We start from the raw sequence: 21,671 nt of genomic DNA, 5'->3' as shown, positions 1-21,671 counted from the left end.
GTTTATGAAGGGCCCCGGCTCTGAAACTTCGGGGACCCAGACATCTGCGTGAGGGCCCTGAGCAGTTTGTGGGAGGGACAGGAATGGGGGGGGGGCACATTCTATCTCTGCCTCCCCGGGAGCCCGAAAGAGAGGGAATGGGAAGACATGAGTGACATTGCCATGGCAACAAAGTTTCCCAGCCAGCGGAGGCACTGGAAGACAAGGGTCAGAAAAGGTGCTGGAATAAAAGACCATGACGGGGTGTTATAAGTGGGGGGGGGGGGGGTTTCTTCCCCCCAAGATATCAGCTCCAGCCTGGAACCCAAGTCCTTCTCTGAGTCTTCCCAGGGAGAGGAAGGGTCTGGCTGTGATGCAGACAGTACAGAGGGGTTAACCGTGGGCACCACGGATTCCAGGCCCTGTAGGGCAGGAGTGGCCTCCTGGAGCAGGGAGGGGGAGGAGGGAGAGCACTTCCAGGGAGCTACTCAGAGGCTCCCTGAGCCCCTGTGGGGGACAGGGCTGGCCATCGGGGGCTGAAAATGAGGTGGGCCAGAGGGGGATGGGAGAACCCAGAGTCCTTCCCATCACCTCGATCCACCTGGAAGAACCGTGTCCTCACCTGAAACAGAGCCTGTGGGAGTGTGCTCCATTCTCAAACCCCACCAGAGAGCGGACAGTGGGCTGAATGGAGCGGGGGTTTGTTGATCCCCAAGCTGAGAAAGGGGACACAGGAGAGTGAGAGTGTGAGGCCTCTGCACCTTGATGCCCCGTGGTGGGGTTCTCCCTGGTCAGAGAGTACAGAACTGCCATCAGCCCCCCGTCACTAATGATATTCTCTTCCAAGCCCTCAGCCTGGTCCCCGACCACCATGAGAGCATGTACTGGGGCGTCTCGGGTGCCAGGCATCAGGCTGGCAGACACGCTAGCTCCCTGAAGCCTTGTAATCATCCCGAGAGGAGGATTCACTGTAAGAATTCCTCTGCTACTACTGCTACTGTGTAAAATTTATCAAGAATTCACCCTATATCCGGCACCACTCCAAGTCTTACAAGTGCCTCATCTCATTTAATCCTCAGAAAACCAGGCTTCCTGGGTGGCTCAGTCGGTTAAGGACCTGCCTTCGGCTCAGGTCGTGATCCCAGAGTCCTGGGGTTCTGGGATCGAGCCTGAGCCCCAGGGCTCCATGCTCAGCAGGGAGCCTGCTTCTCCTTCTCCCTCTGACCCTCCCCCTGCTCATGTTCTCTCTTTCACTCTCTCAAATAAATAAAATCTTTTAAAAAAATTAAAACCTCTTAAAGTAAGAACTATTATTATTCTCAAATGCGAGGCACAGAAGGTAAGCTCGAGGTGCTGGTAGAGCCAGGATTAGGATCCTGGTGTGTCTAACTCCAGAACCTGACCCCGGTCTATACTGCTAACCCGGGCTTCCCCACCACCCTACAGAACCTCTCTGCTCCAGCCACGCCCATCTATCACTGTGTCCCAAGGCACTGTGGCTTCCTGCCCTGAGACCCTGCTTCCCTGCTCTCTACCCACTAAATATTCTATGGTCCCCCCCAGAGGCTTTACCTGACCACCGGCTACACCTCAGCCCTATTTCCCACCGTGCTCTGCCCATGTCTGAACCACACAGCAGAGCTACTTAACTTTATGTCACTTTTCGGATGTTTGGGTTTTAACCATTTCCTGGAAAAGACTATGAGCCCCAGTTTCCCCATCTGACCCCCAACCATGAGGTGGTTGAAGCAGACGATTTCTAAGCACTGCATTTCAATGTGTTTCTGAGTCCATACTGTGCATGCATGATGTGGGGAGCTCAGAGAGTGAGGAGCAAGGAATACTTGTTGAGTGACTCATCACTACGCATGTGACTTCCTCTTGCGACTTCGCACCGTCTCCCTTTATGCTGCCTTGGATTTGTTCTATTGAACTGACAGAGGGATGCTCACCCTCTCTTACTAGAGGTGGCTCCTAACCACCCGAGGTCACAGCCACGGAGCCTGTGAGAAGCTCGGGGAGCTCATGCGGGAGGAGGAAGCTTGCAGCCGGAGCTCCACATGCCGGGTTCCTCTCCAGGCACCCAGAGGCCACGTGGGGCCGGATAACCGGCGCGTTCTTGGAGTTTCCAGGGGAAGCCGTGTGGACAGCTGATAGCACGCTTGGCCTCACAGAGACAAACCTCGGCAGAGGCAAGCAGTTGACACAGAGGCCCCCCCACTTCTAGCTCTGCAGTAAATTAAACTTCAAACTGGCTTTGGCAGGAGCAGGTGCCTCTGGGTGTTTGGATGATAAGGGAGTGGGCACTCCGTTAAGTCCAATACGGCAGCCACCGGAGACACACTGATCTATGGGACAGAGAGAGGGCAGGACCCGTGGGACCCTCCCTGCAGAGAAAGGCTGAGGTGGAGATAAGATACAGATGCTGGGAGGGAAAGGGCCAGGCAGGAAGGGGATGACCTCATGGGTCTTGTTCATCCCTCTTATTTCAGATCGGGGGGGGATGCGTGGAGACAGTCAGGAAGTCAAACATCAAGAAGCCTGAGCCGATGGTGAGAGGAGCAGGGAGGTGATGGGACCCGGTCTCAGGTTTGAGGAAGCTTTATGGAGGACCCCCGCTTTACACAAACCCACTATATGAACATCTAAGTGAACAAGATACAGTAGGAGGTGATTTTGTACTTGTAACTTTCCAGTGTCCAGGGCTGTTATTAATGACACCCCGTCTGGTACTTCCCACCACCCAGCCTCGTTCTGAATCATCAGATGAGGAGGTGGAACTCGGGATGCCGGCGTCTTTGGTTGCTTTACACTTAGCTGTCTTGGATTCTTGAAATAGTCATTGTTCCCCTCGACTGATACTCCCTCCCTGAACATGAATCATGACAGCACAATTCGTACAGAGCTTTTGCAAATTCACCCATTGTTGCAAGGAGGTACTACTGTCCATTGCTGGTATGTTACCACCCCAACTTAGAGTAGTGCCTCAGCTCTCCACAACCAAGAACATCACCGCCAGGGTCTCCTTGGTCCCCTGGAAGCAGAGTACCTGGCCTGGGGTGACAGGTGTGAGGTTGGGGTCGCTGTTCAGGAGCCCAGACTGACTCAGATCCTTTGAAGTTAATAATGCAAATTAGCCCTGGGCCCCTAACCTGGGGAAAACACAGCCCCAGATACGGAGCAGCAGTTGGCTTTGGGTGGCCCACGGCACTGCCCAAAGGCGCCACACTGTCAGAGGCATCAAGCCTTGAGAACTGGAAAGAGAAAGGGGATGTCCAGTTATGATGGATGCCCCGGGAGGGGTGCTGACATGAAGATAGGCCACGTGGGAAGAGCTGGGAGGCAGACAGGGCTGTTGTGTACGGAAGGCTGAACTTTGAACAGAAGAGAAAGTCAGATGCGGGGGAGGAAGCCTGCTCAGAGGAGGGGGTGGGAGCCAACAGCCAAGTCCACAGCAGCTGCCTACAGAATACCAGTCCCACGCCTGAAGCAAGGCGCCTCGCCACTGTCCCGTGCTGTGCTCCAAAAGACCCCAGTAAGAGGTGTCACCATTACCCTCATTTTACCAGCGCGGAAACTGTAGTACAAAAGGGTCGGCGTCTTGCCCACTGTCCCATAGCTAATAAATCGTAGAACTAGGGTTTAAAGGTGGCCAGTCTGATCCTAAAATCCATGTTCTTGCTCTTTGTAACACAGATGCCCCAAAGCAGGCATTGTAGAGCTATTGTCCCTCCCTGATCCGAGGACCCCGTCTCCCTCCTATCTCCTTCCCCCAACACTGCCACTGTAGTCTAGTCCCCGCCTGGTTTCAGCCAACAGCACTTGCCCGTTCTCTCCCTTACTTTGGGAGGGAAATGGCTGGGCTGGAACCTTCCTGTGAACTATCTGGGTGGTATTTAAAATCCATTGTGGGGGAACAGCTCTGGCTTCAGATGAAAGGCCTTTGGAGTAGAAAGATCCAGAAGCCCTGTTTCTAACAAATGCTAATCATGCTTCAAACACATTGAGATGTAAAAGCTGAACCAAGGGTTACGAGGTCATAAAAATACTTGGCGCCTAAAAGAAGGGCATGAAAAAGATGCCCCAAAGCTCTCGAATGTGGAATAAAAATATCAGTTTCTTTTATTCCCCTGATTCATCTGGCTTAATATTTTAGAAGTATTGACTTTAAGAAGCCAGGCTGCCTGGGTCACCGGGAGAGGAAATGTACATGTGGTAAAGACCTCCAGTCCCAGTGCACGATCTGTGCTCTCTGCTCCGCCAGGGAAACCCCGGAGAACCCAAGAGAAGGAAGGGGCTCGGAGCTGGCTTCTGGAAGAATGCTCTACAGCACTATCTAGGAATCTGGCCCCTTGTCAGAGACCTGTCCTTCTAGACAAGGAACCACCACAGATCAGACGAGGAGATTAACAAGAAGTTGTAGCTGGTATTTCTGATCTCATTCAGAAAACGCAGAGAAATTGGAATCTTACTTTCATTGTGCTAGAATTTCATCTCTCTGCCAGCGAGGATTTCTACCAGCTCCTTGCTGAATCCCCTAGGCCTAGAACAGAGTATAGCTGGCGTTCACTACATATGTATTACCTGATTGACTGAATAAGTGCGTGGCTATTTCAGGCACCTGTTCTGCCTCCATTTCCCCATCGGGATGAAACTGTGTCCACAGATCCGGCTGGTCTCACCAGTCCTGTTCTGTAGGGCAGGAACCCATCCTTGGTCCCTAAGCCTGGACATTCGTAGCTATTAGGCCTGTCTGGCCAACACCTGTGACTGGTGAGATCGGCCATGCAAGATGAGCTGGACCCAGCAGATCCTCTACCTTGGAAATGCAAACCAAGAGATGCTGAGGGAAGCTGCCACTGATGTACACACAGGGGAGAGACTGTGAGCCAGTGGACGGCAGCATCTGTGTCTACCTTGTTCTCTGCACTGTCCCCAAGGCAGAGACAGAGCTGCTGTCTTCCTCCCTTCTTGCTCTGTCTGGATCCACAGGATACCCTATCTACTGCACTTGGGCCAGTGGGATGTGTCTCTTCTCTCACAGCCTAATGGCCCAGATCAGAGCACTGCTGAGTCCTCCTCTCCTGCCCCAGAAGACCAGCTATCTCAATATATACCTGAGCAAGTTGTTCATCTTTTTGTCTGTTTTTGCCATTGAGGTTAAAATGGGTGACAAATGGAGGAGATGGGGTGGAATCTAGGGAAGAGACCTTATCGCCTCTCCAGGCTAAGGGGCTCCTCTCCCTCCTTCTACACTGGGGTTGTTCATGGCCAGCTCGGCTCTGAGCCACCGGCCCACTGACTGGGGAAGCTCAGCCTGGAAAGTTGTTAAGGTAAAGCCAGCAACACACCAGAGAACTCCAGGGAGGTCATGGTGGCCTCGGTGAGGCCTTGCAGGGTGAGCTCAGGACTCCAGGGCTCAGCACCGGCTCAGCCCTTGACTCCGTCTGTGGATGGGCAAGTTACTCATCGTCTTTGAGCTTCAGCTTCTCTTGTGAAGTGGGGACAAGAACACTTAACTCTCGTGTTAGTAGAATTAAAAGCAGTGCCCCATGCGTGGCAGGGGCTCCACACGTGGGATCTGAGTGTCCTACTGCATATGTCTGTAAACCCCTGCAACTGACAGATTTTGCTATATTTTGCAGCCTTTAAACCCCACAGCAACCTACAAGATTGGCAAAGGAGAGCCTAGCATTCCCATTTTGCAGATGAAGAGATTGAGGTTAAACAGGGATATGTAATTTGTCCAAGGTCACCCACAGAGCGGTCAAACTCCATCCCAAGTCCCACAGTGCTGCCTCCACACAAATAAGCAAGATAGGTGATCAGATGGGCGTTGACCAAGTGACCCCCCCTAGCTGGCTACACCACTCTTTTCTTAATCACGCACAAGGTTTCATTCAGGGGTTGTGTACAATATGTCCAGGAGATGAATGAATCCATAGATGAAGGAATGAATGAGTGCGTGAATGAATGAATGAATGAATGAGCATCCTGTCTTAATTCTACTCCACACACACTTGGCAACAAAATCTGGGGATCTCCCCCAGACTGTGCCCTTCGGGGCCTGCTGGTGCATGTTTCTGCCCCTGTCCAGAGAATCTCTAACCACGGGCCTGGGGACGGGTGTAGCTCCCACTACTTCACCCCTCTTGCCAGCAGGGAAAGCAGAGGGCAGCCCTGCTCATTCTACGTACTGGTTTCTGCAGTCTCGTACTCGCTGTCTCTGAGAAGCTCAAAGATGTCCACTTCGACCTTGGCCTTGCCCAGCCTCTCAGGAGCGCGGTTGATGCGGTTCTTGGCCAGGGTGATGGAGAGCCGCTCCCCTCTGCTGCACTCCATGGGGTCATCCAAGATAGCAGCTGTGGGCAGGCAACCACACGGAGACAGTTGGTACCCTCTCCTGTTACCCTCCTCTTTCTCCAGTCTCTCCTCTCCTCCCCCCACTGCCACCTCTGCCAGGCAGCTCCCCGCCTCCCCTCCACCTCCGCGCCGTTCTTAGAACTATTCCAAAAGCAAGTCCTCTACATGCTGAGGGTCTTGGTTCGTAGCCATGCGCGGCCATGAATTCCAATGTGCCTACCACCTCGGAAACCCTGAAATGTCACAGCAGGCCACCGGGGTCTACAGGTACCAGACCCAGATGTGGTGACAAGCTTGGAGGTACGCCAAAACGCACACACAGGCACACACGTGCAAAGGAAGGGACACAGGGGCCGTCTTTGGAAAATGGTATTCTGGGCATGTGCAGGACTCTCCTTGAGACAGGAGAGGGGTAAAGGAGACCAGGCACGAGACGGGAAGTTGTGGCACATTCGGCCGCACGCCAGCTCTCCAGGCTCGGATGCTGAGGAACCATGTCGGCTGGTGGGCCAGGCAGGGTCTCGGAACTTCTTTTCCTCCCTGAACATGAAGAGTAGGAAGACAACCTCAGGGCCTTGGTGGTGTGAGGATTCAGTAAGATAATGTCTGTAAGTGACACATCACACGCATTTGACTGGCGTGACTTAAAATGAGTGGTTGGAGTCATTTAGTTCCACGAGCTGCCCATCTTCCAGAAGCAGCATTAAAGGTAAGAGTTCTGGAAGCCTAGAGACCTGCATTCAAATCCCAGGTCCACCCTGCAGCAGCTCCGAGACCTGTTTCCTCGCTTATAGAATGGGGAGAGATCCCACTCCTTGGGCCATCATGGAAATGACCTGAACGGTCTATGTGAGGTGCTTGGCACAGTACCCGAAAGGCTCAACAAACCTAGCTCTGGGTAGCCTTCGTTCTCTTGGTAGAGGAAGTCACAAGACTGCAAATCTCTGCAGATCTCTACAAAAACTTGTGCATACATGCTCATCACAGCACTCTGTGTAACAGCTCAAAAGTTTGGAAAATCCAAGTGCCCACCAACTGATAAATGAATAAGACAAATGTGATGTCTCCATACAATGGGACAGTGTTCAACAAGACAAAAGAATGAAGGACTCACATGGGCCACCACACGGATGAACCTTGAAAACGCGATGCTAAGTGAAAGAAGCCAGACACAAAAAAACAAAGGATGATCCCATTGGTAAGAAATTTCCAGTAAGGCAAATCCACGGAGACAGAAAGTAGATCAGTGGTTGCCTAGTGGCAGTGGTGGGAAAGCTGAGACAAATGCGGGGGGGGGGGGTGACTACTAATGCATACACAGTGGTTCTTTTGGGGGTACTGACTCTGTGAACACACTAAAAACCAGTGAGTTGTATATTTTAAATGGGTAAATTGTGTGGCATATGAATTACACTTTAATAAAGCTCTTACAGAAAAAAAAGAAGAAGAAATATCAAGCTTATCTTTCAGAGGTTGAAGGCTCAGAAAAGCGACATGGGGGTATCGATCCAAATGGGTTTCGCCGACATGTGAAATCTTTGCGGCTGCTGTGGACAGTAGAGACCCAGGTCCCACGCTGTCTTTTCTGTACACTGCTCCCACACCTACTGTGACCCATTTTCCAACCCGAAATCCGGGACACAGAATATTACAAAGCCTTTCTCCCCCCGTGATGTGTGGATATGTTTATATGCACAGCCTTGCTGGATGATAAAAATCAGATTTCATTGACATCAGTTGGGCCACACGTTGGGTAACAGAGGCACATCCCAAGACCCGCCATTCAAGTGGGCTTCTGGGAATTACACAGCAAAATCGTCACATACCTGGTGTGATCACCACCTGTAAGAGTGGTCCAAAGAGCTACACATGTGTGATTGAAGAGACTGAGGACACCCAAAATATCTACCCAGGTAACTCAGGAAAGCAAGACCAGGATGAGAAGATTCCTCGGGAAGCAGACACCTAAAATATTGTGCTACGATGTCCCAGGAAGAAGACTCTGGGAAGAGAAAGGAAGTAGGGCAGCCTGTAGAAGTGATTCTTAAATGGTGTTCCTTGGAGGGCCCTGGGTTCCATTAGGAAGCAGAGGGAGAGGCCACATGGGCGTCCCAAGCCCCTGCCAGCTTCAACAAGCACACCTCCACACCTGTCAGTTTTGGATACTGGGGTTCCACGGAAGACTTAATATGGGGGGAAAAATGTTCCGCTGTTAAAAACAAAATAGAAATCATTAGTCTAACCCTAAAACATAGAAAAGAGACATCGGCAATGTCAGGAATTGGCATAGCCATCACCCACAAGTCATGAGAAAGAGGCACGGGATGCTTGACACTTGAGTTTTATGTGAACAGGCCCACATTTATCCCGTGACATTAGTATAAGTGCTGAGTGGATATGGGCTCACTTAATCTCTGTAATGACTCTGAGATGAGCGCATTCCTCCTGTTATCCTCACTTGGAGATGAGAAAATGGTCAGAGAGGTCAAGGGACGTGCTCACATTCACAGGGCTGGTGAGGGGGAGAGGCGTAAGGTGACCCCAGGTCAGCCTCATGCAGACCCTCTATCCAGAACCAAGGCTCATCTTCCTTCTAGTAAAATTTGTCTTCATCAGGATTTGCGGCTGAGAGGGGGTGTACTAAGGAGGGGTGTCTTAGCTCAGGCTGCGGCCACAAAATACCATAGATGGGATGGCTTATACAGCAAACATTTCTTTCTCCCAGTTCTGGATGGAGGTGGGGGGACCTGAGATCAGGGTGCAGGCAGAGTTGGGTTCGACGAGGGGCCTGCTTCCTGATTTGCAGACCTCTGCCTTCTCACATGGTTCTCATAGGGTGGAAAGAAAGGGACAACATTCTCTGGAATCTTCTAAGGGCACTCATCCTATCCTGGAGGCCCCATCACGATCATGACCTCATCTAAACGGAATGCTTCCCCAAGGTCCTGCCTCCTAATACAAAGCTATCTGTGGCGGGGTTGGGGGCAGGGCTAGGATTTCAACACGTGAATTTTGGGAGGCCACAGTTCCATTCATCGTAGCAGACCACATGAGCTTGGCAGCCTCCATAAGGAAACAAAGTGTCACCAAGGCAACTCTGAAACTCAATCAACTCTGAAACACTAACAGGCAGGACCCTGGGCCTCTGGACATTCCCCTAGCTAATGCTCCCAAGCCCTGCGAGATTTCTAGACGAGGGGTCATTCTTCTCTTTGGACCATATGATCTTTAAATATTAGGAAATCGCTTGCAATAAAATAAGTAATAAAATAATCTCTCACGGGGGCACCTGGGTGACTCAGTGGGTTAAAGCCTCTGCCTTCGGCTCAGGTCATGATCCCAAGGTCCTGGGATCGAGCCCCGCATCAGGCTCTCTGCTCAGCAGGGAGCCTGCTTCCCTTCCTCTCTCTCTGCCTGCCTCTCTGCCTACTTGTGTCTACTACTACTGTCTGTCCAATGGATAAATAAAATCTTAAAAAAAAAAATCTCTCAGAAAACGCCCATGTCCCCTGTCAAGCTAGGAAGGAGCTCAGCCCTCTGGTGGCAGAGGGGTTTTACTTCAGTAATGCTTTAATAGGGTCGTTTAGGCTTTCGACACCGGTCTTGCCTCTGTCCCATCAGTAGATAAAGGGCACAATCATACCTAAACCACAGGAGGCACCGCACTCCCCATAGTCTGTTTCAGGGTTGTGCGCTCTCTTCTTGAACAGTGTGCACTGAGGACACGTGCTGTGGACTGAATGTTACCCTCCCCGGCCACCGCCGCATTCACATGTCAAAACCTTAGCCCCCAACGCAACGACATTTAGAGACAGTGCCTTGAAGAGGTAATTAAAGTGATACGAAGTCATAAGAGTAAGCCCTTGATCGGATAAGATGGGTGTCCTAAGGGACACTGGAGAGACCTCTTTCTCTCCTACTATGTGAGGACACAGCGAGAAGGCAAGCCAGAAAGCAGGCTCCTCTCACCAGAAACCGAGTCTGCTGGCACCTTGACCTTGGACTCCCAGCCTCCAGAACTGCGAGAAATAAATGTCTGTTGTCGAAGCCAGCAAGGCTGCGGTGTTTTGTTATGGCAGCCCGAGCCGACAGAGATAACGTGCCAGTGCAAACCCAGATGTACGGGACGTCAGCCAGACGTGGGACACCACAGAAGCAACTCACAGAGTGTCACCAGACATACTCTGAGACAGAGGGAGCATGGCCAGGTATGGAAGAGGGAATGTGGGGATTTTCTATTAAGGGGCCTAGGAGGTCCCCTGAGTACCTCCTTCTTCTCTCCCTCCCCACAGGGCCCGAAGAAGGGCTCTGCACTCCAACCAACCTCTGCGCTCTGGGTACCACTTTGCTTCAGATTTGGGGTTTGAGACAATGATAACTCCTATCTGGGAACAGCCTCAACTGGATGGCTGGTTGGCATCAAACGTATTGGGATCAGAATAATCAGGACGGTAACAGGAACCCAGATGCTGAGGCTGTGGACACAAAGGGTGAGGGACCAACTTGGGCCCCGTTAGGACACCAGAAGAACACTTTCCCAACAGGCGGTTACCAAGAGCACCTTGCTGTTTGGCAGTCCCTAACGAGGGCCCCCCCCCGGGGTGGAGAGCAGTGTGCTCAGGACCAAGTGTGCCGCTGATGCCCCTGGCCCCGAGCTCTGTCGCACAAGCCCGTGATCGCGCTGGGCCAAGATGCTCCGAGCTCCCGCCACTACTTAATGAGGAGCAGTAGCACCTGGCACAGCCACCATCCCCAGGACTGTTCTGCAGAGAAGCGAGCTAGGAGACACGGGAAGGTCTGGGGCTATAGCCAGGACAAGGCTGAGATGGGGACAGGCGATCAGGGAGCAGGGTCTTCCCCAGGTTTCCAGCTGTGGGGACTCGTGCACAATGATCTGTACATCACAGGTCCTCAACAGGCCTCTCTTGCACCCAGAGAGCTGGTGACCCTCAACACTGACATTGGGCTTTTCTTCCCACGAGCCAATTGCTTTACCTCCGCCCAGTTCTTTCTGAGTTCTAAGACTCGTGCCAAGGAAAAAGCAGCCTCTTGACTCTGTGCCCACCTCTACCCTAAGGTCTTCTCTCCATGTTCTGGGCCCAGGCCTACATCTACTCTGGAGAGGATGCCTCCCTGGGGCTGGCAGGCCTGGCTGTGCCCACTCTAATCCTTTCTGGTTCACCCCGTGAGTGTGGCCATGATTATCACTCATCTGCTCAAAGTCCTCAGGCCTCCCCATTATCCAAGGGTTGGTCCCATTTGAGTATCTAGGATGGAACCAGGCCCTCTGCAGTCTAGCTTCCCAATGCCCTTCTAGCTGGAGCACCCCCTTCCACTCACACAGCAACAGCACCCCCATGTTAGGATAGGAGCTGGCTTACCTTCCCTCTTCCATGCCTTTGCTGACACCAGCTCTGTCCTTTGTTCCCCTGAGACCCACTTCTTCCAAGAAGCCCTCCCTGACTCCCCCAGCCCAATGCTCTCCTTAGGTTTCCCAAGAGACCACTCACTGCCTTGGAGGGCTGTTTATCTTTTACATCTCTCTCTAGAATTTTCCTCAACTAGCTTGAACCTAAAAAGCTCAGAGTGATCTCTCCTTCCTTTGAAACTCCCAGGTTCCCCATCCCAAATTAATTCCCTCTTCCTTAAAACTCCCACAGAAATTTCTCTGTACCTTTCATTAGACACGAATCACTTTTGACTTTTTTATTATGCCTATCTGTTTCTCCGTCTTTTCTCCCCGAGGCAGCCGGCTCCTTGAGGCTGAGGGCCGCGGCTGATTCATCTCTGTTCCTGTACAATTCCAGACGCACGTGCAGGAGCCCTTAATGAATGGTTATTGAGTGAAAGAATAACGTGACACGGTGCAGAAGCACTCGCTGTTTGCTCAGGCAGAGGGCAGTCCCCCCGAACCAGTGCTCCAGGGTGCAGGGCCACTGGGGTCCTTCCAGGCACCCGGGGGCTGGCACTACTCTCCGCTCGCCTGGGTGAGCCGGAACAGGACTTGCCCCAACAGCCCAGCAGTGACGCCTCAGGTTGGAAAATCAACCTCCCTTAATCCTTCAGATCTTCCAGAATCTCCCTCCTGAAGATTTCTAAGCACTCTGATAACTCTTAACTCTTAAATCGGGGAATAAAGAGGTTTTACGGGAGAGTCTTGACAGGCAGGCTCCACGGCTCTTCTCAGCTGTGCAGCTCAGCCGGTTAGAGCCCTGTCCTAACAAGAAGAGACCCTTGGAGTTCCAGGGAGGCAGCTGGCTTCGCTCCCAGCCTGAGTGTCACCTGCACCAGCTTCCCCTGCTCACCTCTGAGCTCTCGTGTCCTTTTCTGTACCCCGGACTCCTGTGGGTCCCTGTCATCCCTCCTGCTGGATGGAGGACGCCACTGTGCAGGCCACTCCAGCCCAAACCCACAGCCTTCCTCCTCACCGGGCAGGCAACGCAGGGCCGCCCTCTGCCCTTGGCCTCGCCACGTTCTAGACTGTGTCTGCTGGGGCTGCCATCACAAAGCAGGGCAGACGAGGGGCGCTTAAACAACAGAAATTTATTTTCTAGGAGTCAGAGATCAAGGTGTGGGCAGGGCTGGTTTCTCCTGAGGCCTCCCTCCTCCGTTCTCTCCCTGCGGTCTCACTCAATCTTCCCTCTGTGCACAGCTGTATCCTAATCTCCTCTCCTTAGGAGAACACCTGTCATACCAGATTACGGCCCACCCTGATGACTTCATTTTAATTTAATTATCTCTTCAAAGACACTGTCTCCACATGCAGTCTCACTCGGGGGTGCTGGAGTTAGAACTTTAACATATGAATGGGGGAGTTGGACATAAGACCCATTCCCTGGATTTTCACCTCTAGCCACCACCCAGCTCCCACTCCCTCTCTCGTCCACTGGAGAGGTTAATCTGAAGCCACTTACAGGGAACTGTCTATACTTTGTGCCTCTACCTCCTTTTTTTTTTTTTAAATGTACATATGTATGTATATAATCTCTATACCCCACATGGGGCTCGAACTCATGACCCCATGATCAAGGGTCACATGCTCTTCCAATGGACCAGCCAGGCACCCCTTTCCAACAGGCTCAGATCACGAGGGACCCAGTTCCAGGAGAGCCCTACCACACCCAGCTCTCCTCTCCCGACCCCCTGCCCCACCATGCTTCCCTTCTCCCCTTGACCTTTCAACTCTCCTCCAGACTAGCTTATTCCCCTTCGAGAGGACGTGCTCAGGGACCCAACATGGACCACGCAGACCGTGTATGACCCTCTGGATCGCCCTTCCGTCTTACCTTCAAACCAAACCAGACTGCTCAAGTGATTGCTCTACATCTCGCTGACTTGACTTCATCTCACATCCCCTCCGGCCTTCCATCCCCACCAGCCCACTCGTGCTGTGCATACGAAGTCACCCAAACAATCATCGTTGTGAAGTCAGGGGACACTTGGATTCTTCGAGTCTATCACTAGCCGGCATGATTGTTCGCCGTCTGCCAGGGGCCGTTCCAAGAACATCGCGTGCGTTGTTTTAGGTAATCCTCACACAACCACGCAACATACTGCCCCATTTTACAGGTGAGAAAACTGAGAGAGGGGCAGGGTGAGCAACTTGCCCAAGATCCCACAGCTCTTAATGGCCACGTGGGTTCGGAGCCTGTGAGCTGCCAGACCGCTTGGTAGCTGCCTGCTGGTTTCCTCTGAACCTGAGTCCTGAGCGTCTGGAGTCCCAAGTTCGGAGTCCTTTGCCTGAGACCCTCAGCTTTGGAGGCTTCCATGACACGAAGCCCCTGGGGCTTTCCTCCTGCTTCTCTGCCCATTCTGTCAAGGTCTACTGACTCTAGCTGACCCTGCAACACTGGAGAGCCCCCAGGTCTGTGCACGGCCCTCCTCTTGACTCACTCCCACAGGCTGCCTAAGTGATCTTGACCCATCACCGACACCCACCTGCCTGAGGACATCTCCACATAAATGTTGATGAGCATCTCAAATTGATTAAGACCCTAAGCCAACTCACCTTCTTCCCTCCTACGTTCTTCCTAAGTTTAGCTAATGACAGCGCCAGCCCTCCAGGCATCGTGGCCTTACCCCCATCCCTCACCTCCAACGGCTCTGGCTTTGCCCCTCACTATTTCCCAGCTCTGTCCCCTTTTCTATCTCTCAGCCCCATGGTCCAAATTCAGTCCTTTCCTCTCAACTACTCAACAGCGACCTCTTGCCTCTCACCTGGTTTTCTCACCAAACGTTCAGCCACCATGTGGCAGTCCTCAGTCATGCCCACACGCAGCTGCTGGTCACTGAAAGGCACAAACCCCTGCTTTTAGCTTTCGGTCTCAAAATAAAAGGGATTCTTTGGTGTGGTACACAAAACCTGGCTCCCTCTCTCGAATCTTATGTTCTGCTTCTCTCCCATCCCTCTCTACTTTCTAGAAATACCGAAAGACCATAGCACCACCTAAACCCACACGCGTGCACGCACACGCACGCTGTTGGGTCCCTGGGCACACGTACTCGTGCTCCTCCTTCCGCCTTTGCACCGTGGCTCACTGACTGCTCTCTTTCAGCATGAGTCCTCGGCTCAGACTTCCCCTCCTTCCGGAAGCTTTCTCTGAACACAGAAGTTGATCAAGGGCCATAAGGATATACAGCCATAGAACCCCACACATACTCTATTTCCAAATGATCGGTTTCATCTTTAACATCTCCTCTTTAATCTTTTCTATCCCCAGTGCCTGGCACCCTGCCTGACAACAGGAGACACTCCGTAAATGTTTGAGCCAAATTCGTCTTGGCTTTTGAGGGATGTTATGCCAACTGATATTCCTTCCTTCAAAATTACTACTGTGACCCATACATACATGGCCAGCTGATTCTGACAAAAGCACATTTAAAAAATGATATTTTCAACACATTGCACTGGAACAGTTGGATATCCATACGTTGAGGGGAAAAAAAAAAAAGAACTTCAACCCCATCTTGTACTATACATAAAAATTAACACAAAACAGATCGTAGACCTAAGCGTAAAACCGAACATTATAAAACTTCTAGAAGAAAACTTTGTGACTTTTAGCTAGAAAAGATTTCTTAGAAATGTCACCAAGAGCAAAATCGATAAAATTAAAAAAAAAAAAAACCTGACAAAGTGGACTTTATCAAAATTAAACATGTCTGCTCTTCAAGAGACGCCATGAGCAGAACAGAAAGACAAGACACGGGCTGGGAGAAAATATACAAAGAGCATATATGTGCTGAATATCTTGTACCCAGAATATGCAAAGAACTCTTAAAACTCGATAATAAACCAAACAATCAAATTTTTAAAGATTTTTTTTTTTTTAAGTAATCTCTACACCCAGCATGGGGCTTGAACTCGCAACCCTGAGATCAAGAGTTACACGCTCCACTGACTGAGCCAGCCAGGTGCCCCGCAAATGATCCAATTTTTAAACAATGTCCCAAAGATGTGAATGTATACTTCACCAAAGAAGTTACATGGGTGGCAAATAAATATGTGAAAATATGCTCCACATCATTAATCTTGGGGAAATACAAATTAAAACCATAATGAGATCTTGCCATCAACCTACTAGAATAGCTAAAATTAAAAAGCTTGACCACACCAAGCCAGCGAGGATCCGGAAGGACTGGAATGTTCATACACAATTGGTGGGAACGTAAAATGGCATAATCACTTAAAAAACAGTTTGGTCATTTTTTAAGAAGGTAAACCTCCCCCTACCATATGATTCAGCTATTCTACTCCTAGGTGTTTATCCAAAAGAAAGGAAAACCTAGTCTACACAGAAACTCATACATAAAGGTTCATAGTAACTTGCTCTGTGATAGTCAAAGACCGGAAACAACCACCCATAAGGGAATAAATAAACAAGCTGTGGTATACCCATACAACAAAATACTACTCACTAATAAAACGGAATTTAAGAAGTCAGACAAAAAGAGCATGACTTTAGGATTCCATGTATATATTCTTCTGGAAAATACACACTAGACTGTAGTGATGGGAAGCAGATCGGTGGTTGCCGATCTGGGGATTGCCTGGGATGGCTGAGCAGAGGAAGGAGGGGAAGTGAGGAATGAGAATGGCCCCAAGAAATTTTTCTTAGGTGACAGAAAACTGCATCATCTGGACTGTGGTGATGGTGTAACGGCTGTACAAACGGCAAAGCTTATCAAATTGTATGCTTTAAAATACAGGCAGGTGGCGCCTGAGTGGCTCAGTGGGTTAAAGCCTCTGCCTTCCGCTCGTGTCATGATCCCAGGGTCCTGAGATAGAGCCCCGCATCGGGCTCTCTGCTTTGCAGGGAGCCTGCTTCCCCCTCCCTCTCTGCCTGCCTCTCTGCCTACTTGTGATCTCTGTCTGTCAAATAAATAAATAAAATCTTAAAAAAAAATAAAATATAGTCAGTTTATCATATGGAAATGATATCTCAATTTAAAAAAAAACACTTTGATGAGAAAAAAGTTACTATTCTTCTGGCTCTTTCCTATGTTTTCTTACCCTCTCTCCTCACCCTCAGCCAATGAGACATTTTAAACTCTGAGATCTATACCTACTGCCTCCAATTCCTCTGCATCTTCTCCATCCTGAGCCTCCACCATCTCTGAATTCACTAAAGTTCTCCTTCCTTACAAATCTTTCCATGGTTTTTTAGGATTTTGAGTCTCTGATTCACATGTGACTGGAGGCTTTTTCTGGGTTGTCATGTTTTAACATCTCTGATATGACGCTTGCCTGATTTTCATTCTGATCACCTTTGTTCCAAGCCCCCTTCGAGCTCCAGCTCCTTCCCCTTTTATAGAACCCTAGTTGGCAGTGTTCCCCAAGCCTCACCCTCAGTCCACTTTTCCTTCATTGTCTACTTCCCCTGAAGAATTCATTCTCAACTATAAGCCCTACGTAGGTAAGTCCAAAATCCCTACCCCCAGCCCCACTTCCCCATCCACACATCGGACTCCTACTTCTGGTTGCTAAGGGGAAGTATCCCCTTGGAGGCCCTTCCAAACTCCATGTCCCAAATGTAATCCATTATCTTTTCGCAGAATTGGGGGGGGCGGGCTCTTTCTGCCTTCCCACATGCGATCCATGGTGGAGCTATTCTGCTGTCTCCCCAGCCCTCCCACCACTGTACCTGCTCAGTCACCGAGGACCACCAAGGAATGTGTCCCCAACCCCTGCTCTCTTTCTACTCCCACTACCACCCCCGCCAACCCCCTGTGAAAACCCAGCTTCTCCATGTTGCAGATTCACCTGCCTCCCATCCACACCCTCCACAACCTAGCATCACACACCTTTCCAGGCTCACATTCTACCAAATTCTTTGACCACTCAGCTACATCAAGGTAGTCCTTGCTGAACCCTGAGTGGAGCCTGTCACTTTACCCTCTCTTTTTTCGAGGTAGTCTCTTCTTCCTGGAAAGCATTCCGCTTTTCTTTACCCATATCCAAACCCTACCTAAATTATGCGCCATTCTCAAGTTCCCTCCCGCCTGGACCCAGGCAGGTGCTGGACGACTCCAGGCCGCCCTGATTCTGCCTCTTCGAATCTTCTGATGCTCTCACAGTCTGTGCCATTCATTTAGCACTTAATCTTGTGCTTTGTAATTGAAACAGGCAATGCATTCATCCACTCAATCATTCTTTTATTTATGAATTCATCAAATACCTATTAAAGCATCTATCTTAATCAAGGCACTATGTACCTAGAGGAAGGATAAGATGTATCTCTGCTTTTAACGTGTCCAGAGGAGAATATGGCCATAAAATCAAATAGCCACGACCTGATACGGTTAAGTGTTATGACCAAACCCCATTAGGATCCATCTGTAAGCCATCCAGGTGCTGGGAAATTTCAGAAAACTACGAGTGGGTCTTTGGCTCTCAAAGACATTTGCGGGGAGGGGTTTAGAGACAATAAGTGGTTTAAGAGGGAAAACCACAGAGTTCGCAGGAAGCACAGATTCTTCTGGGTAGTAGAGAGAAGTTGTTGGGATGGCCTCGATCTATCTATCTATTGCACAAAGATGTCCAGTGGCTACTGCCTCCCAGGTACTGCCCCAGGCTTCACGGAAGAGACAACCTTGAAGTAGGCCTGTGAGCTTCCCAGGGAGGCCAGAAAACGAGGTGCGTTCCAGCATGCAGAGCTTCTAAATGCTTCAGCAGGTGTCAGTGGCCCAAACACCTGGCAGGAGAGGCTGGAAGGAGAGGCCGCCTGAGCAGGAAGGACCTTGTGTGTCATGCCAGGGAACTGGAATGGAGGTGACAACAGGAGGACCTTCGACAGACAGTGACGTCATCAGATTTACATTTTAGCGCCATCACTCATGGCGTGGAAGATGGACGGGGCGGCAACCAACCGATGAGCTGGGAAGAGGAGTCTGGGGTGATGTCAAGAGCCTGGGAAAGAGAGATGAGGCAGGTGCTGAGGGGCAGGACAGTGAGGGATGGAGAGGGATGGGGCAGAGCTGAGCATGATTCACGGGATGCAATGAACAGAGCAGCTGCCTGTGGCGGATAGAAGGAGATGTGAAGGGCTTCTGGTTCAACTATTTAGATGGAGATGTTGACGTCATTGACTAGCATCGAGAACACAGGGGTGTAAAGATGAAGGCTCTTCTGTTCTGTTTCTGGAGACGGGCCCAGGGGATGAGTCTGGGATCATATTTGTTAAGCTCATGGCATGATGTTTAGCAGAGACAGTCACTGGCCTGGCTCCCCAGAGAACAATCCAGGCTCGAGACACAGACCTGGGAGACCCCAGGGCCAGGGTGGTGATGCCAATTTGGATCTGGCCCAGGGTGGACGGTGGAGAGACAGGAGGGATGAGGCTCGGGCCCTGGGGTCTCCACGTCTGAGGAGAAGGTAGAGAAAGAGAAGCTGATGCAAGAGACTGAGACACAGCACTGAGGCTGGAAGAAAAAAGTCAAATAAGATAAGAACTGAGAATGTTCTAGGAGATTCGGCAACTAGGCGGTCACCGGGGACCCTGGTGAGAGCCCTTCCAGGAGAATGCGGGGATAGCAGGCAGACCCAGCTGCTCAAGAAGGATCTGAGAAGGTGAACAAGTTCAGGAGCTTGTCTTCGAGGGAAGGAGAGGGATTAGGGCAGCAGGTGGAGTGACTCACTTTGCCCAAGGGAGCGTTTTTAAATTCTAGGGAGAGGGCCTCAGAAGAAGGAGCCCAAGGGCAGGGAGAAGCTGATCATGTCAGAAGCAAGAGGGCACTTTCCCAAAGCAAGTGCTGCAGAAAGACCAATAGAGAAAGAGCCTGGGGCACAGGGTGTAGGTTCACATGGGCTGAGAAGACAAGGTAAGAGGAAGGAGAGGCCACCACAGAGACCTCTTGCTGGCCCCAGGGCCTTTCTCCCATTCTTCCTTTTAATCATGAAACACTCTTAAGTGCCACCTACATGCTCGCCGGCCCAACCCCAGACCATGTTCCCCATGGGAGACAAGCCAAAGGGGGACAAGGTGCTTGAGTAGAAATAACCATGACACATCCAGGCCATCCCCTTGCCCTGGACTCCCCTTCCCTTTTCCTGCTGACTATAAATAGTGACAACAGCAATGCATGGGAACTATGCACATCTTCCTGGCCCCCACCCCCAGCCAGCCTGGGACCAAGGCCAACCCAGGGACTTGCACCTGAGAGAAATACCGTTCTGTCTGTGAAATACCGCACGTTCCTTCAGCTCGCTGTGCTACCAGGCAGCCGAAGCTCCAGCTCAGTACTGTCCAGCAGAGACGCGACGTGAGCCGTGCCTGTAACCTGACGTGCTCTAGCAACCATGTTCCAAACGAGTAAGAAAAGAAGCAGGCAAAATCATGGAAGTCATTTAAATATTTTATTTACCCCAAATTTCCAAATAAGACTCTTTATACCATATAAAATCACTGAGATCTTTCATATTGTTTTCATACTAAAATCCAGTGTGTACTTTGTCCTTAAGCAGTACATCTGAGGGGCCCCTGGGGTGGTTCAGCAGGTGAAGCTTCTGACTCTTGGTTTCGGCTCAGGTCATGATCTCAGGGTCATCAGGGTCACCATGTGGGGCTCCATGCTCAGTGCAGGGTCAGCTTGGGATTCTCTCTTTCCCTCTCACCCTCTGCCCCTCCGCCCGACTCGCATGAGCTCATGCTCTCTCAAATAAATAAGTAAACAAAATCTTTAAATAAATAAATAAATAAACAGTCCATCTGAATTCAGACAATGTTAGTGGCTACAACACCGGTCAGTGCTGGTCTAATACTCATCGGTTCGGCTCTAAGTAAACATGTGGGGGAAAGGGGGAGTTGAGGGAGACTGAGCTCGACAGTTTCTATGGTCTCTGAAAAGAGGCAAGACCGTCACCTTCTGACGTCATCTTTGCAACAGTGGCAAAGATGGCGTACGTGGTTTCAGGCGAAAGCTAAGAACAGGTGTTCCAGCATGTAACCGGGTTTCTGTTTGGGCCCAGATGAAATGAAGAGAGGCTGGGGTTTTTTTTGTTTTTGTTTTTTTTTGTTTTTGCAAGCAGCCTCAGGACACAGACAAAAGCAAGGCAGGTAGATGTCTGTACTGTCAAGGGTGGGAGGAACCGTGTGGGAAGGCAGGATGAGGGGACGCAGGAGTTGAAAGCAAGACCGGGAAAGGGGGTGAAACCCAGCAAAAGTTGTCCGAATGAACACAGCCCACACAGCTGAGAGGCTACGGAGAGCTTGGGGGTACGTGGATATGTGGGTGTAGCAAGAACTTTAGTAAAGGGGGCAAGATGGGGAAAGCAGGAGCCGAGGATACTGTTTGCAGACTGTGGGATTTTGAAATTTCAGGGTTCCAAGGCAGAAGGGCACCCAGCATGGCTACAGTCCTGAGTATGGGTTAGAAAGGGATATGGAGAGGAGAAGGCCACTGAAGGTGGAAGTTATGTATCCCCGAGGCAATGGCACGAGACAACAGACCCATGGGTGCTGGGGACGATCCTGTGAGAGCAAAGGTAGAGATGAGAGGACGTGGTGAGCCAGGAATCACAGCCCAACGTAAGAACTACAGGTGCCGGGCGAGTGGAGACTTGTCTCGGGGAACAAGGCAGGACAGGCAGGATGGGGAGCAGGAAATCCAGCTGTCTCTCTCTCTGTCTCTCTCTCTCATGAGCAGTTGCCTCTGGAGATTGGTGAAAGGGAAGCACTCTATTTGACAGGTTTGGATTCTCCCCAGAATGGGGCTCCATGACAAGCTGAAAAGGTCTACAGGGAGGTCAGGAGGGGGAGTACAAGCTGGAGACAGGGCACACAGCTGCGAGGGGAAGTGATCCCAGGGAAGGCGGGCGATGCGGCCAGTGC

The 21,671-nt window shown here is 50.9% G+C and overlaps 1 protein-coding gene across 2 annotated transcripts in view; it reads right to left on the bottom strand.

Moving 5' to 3' along the window:
• GRIK4 (glutamate ionotropic receptor kainate type subunit 4) overlaps positions 1–21,671 on the bottom strand; it is a 422,274-nt gene that overhangs the window by 165,483 nt on the left and 235,120 nt on the right. For both annotated transcript variants that reach the window (XM_047693414.1, XM_047693415.1), the window contains exon 4: positions 6,177–6,341. In XM_047693414.1, the coding sequence (XP_047549370.1) occupies positions 6,177–6,341 (165 nt within the window). The remainder of the gene's footprint in view (positions 1–6,176; positions 6,342–21,671) is intronic.

This window comes from Lutra lutra, chromosome 10 (genome assembly GCF_902655055.1).
Source record: "Lutra lutra chromosome 10, mLutLut1.2, whole genome shotgun sequence".
NCBI classification, from domain to species: domain Eukaryota; kingdom Metazoa; phylum Chordata; class Mammalia; order Carnivora; family Mustelidae; genus Lutra; species Lutra lutra.
Note: the sequence above shows the minus strand (reverse complement) of the source record. Positions and strands in the feature narration are given on the sequence as shown.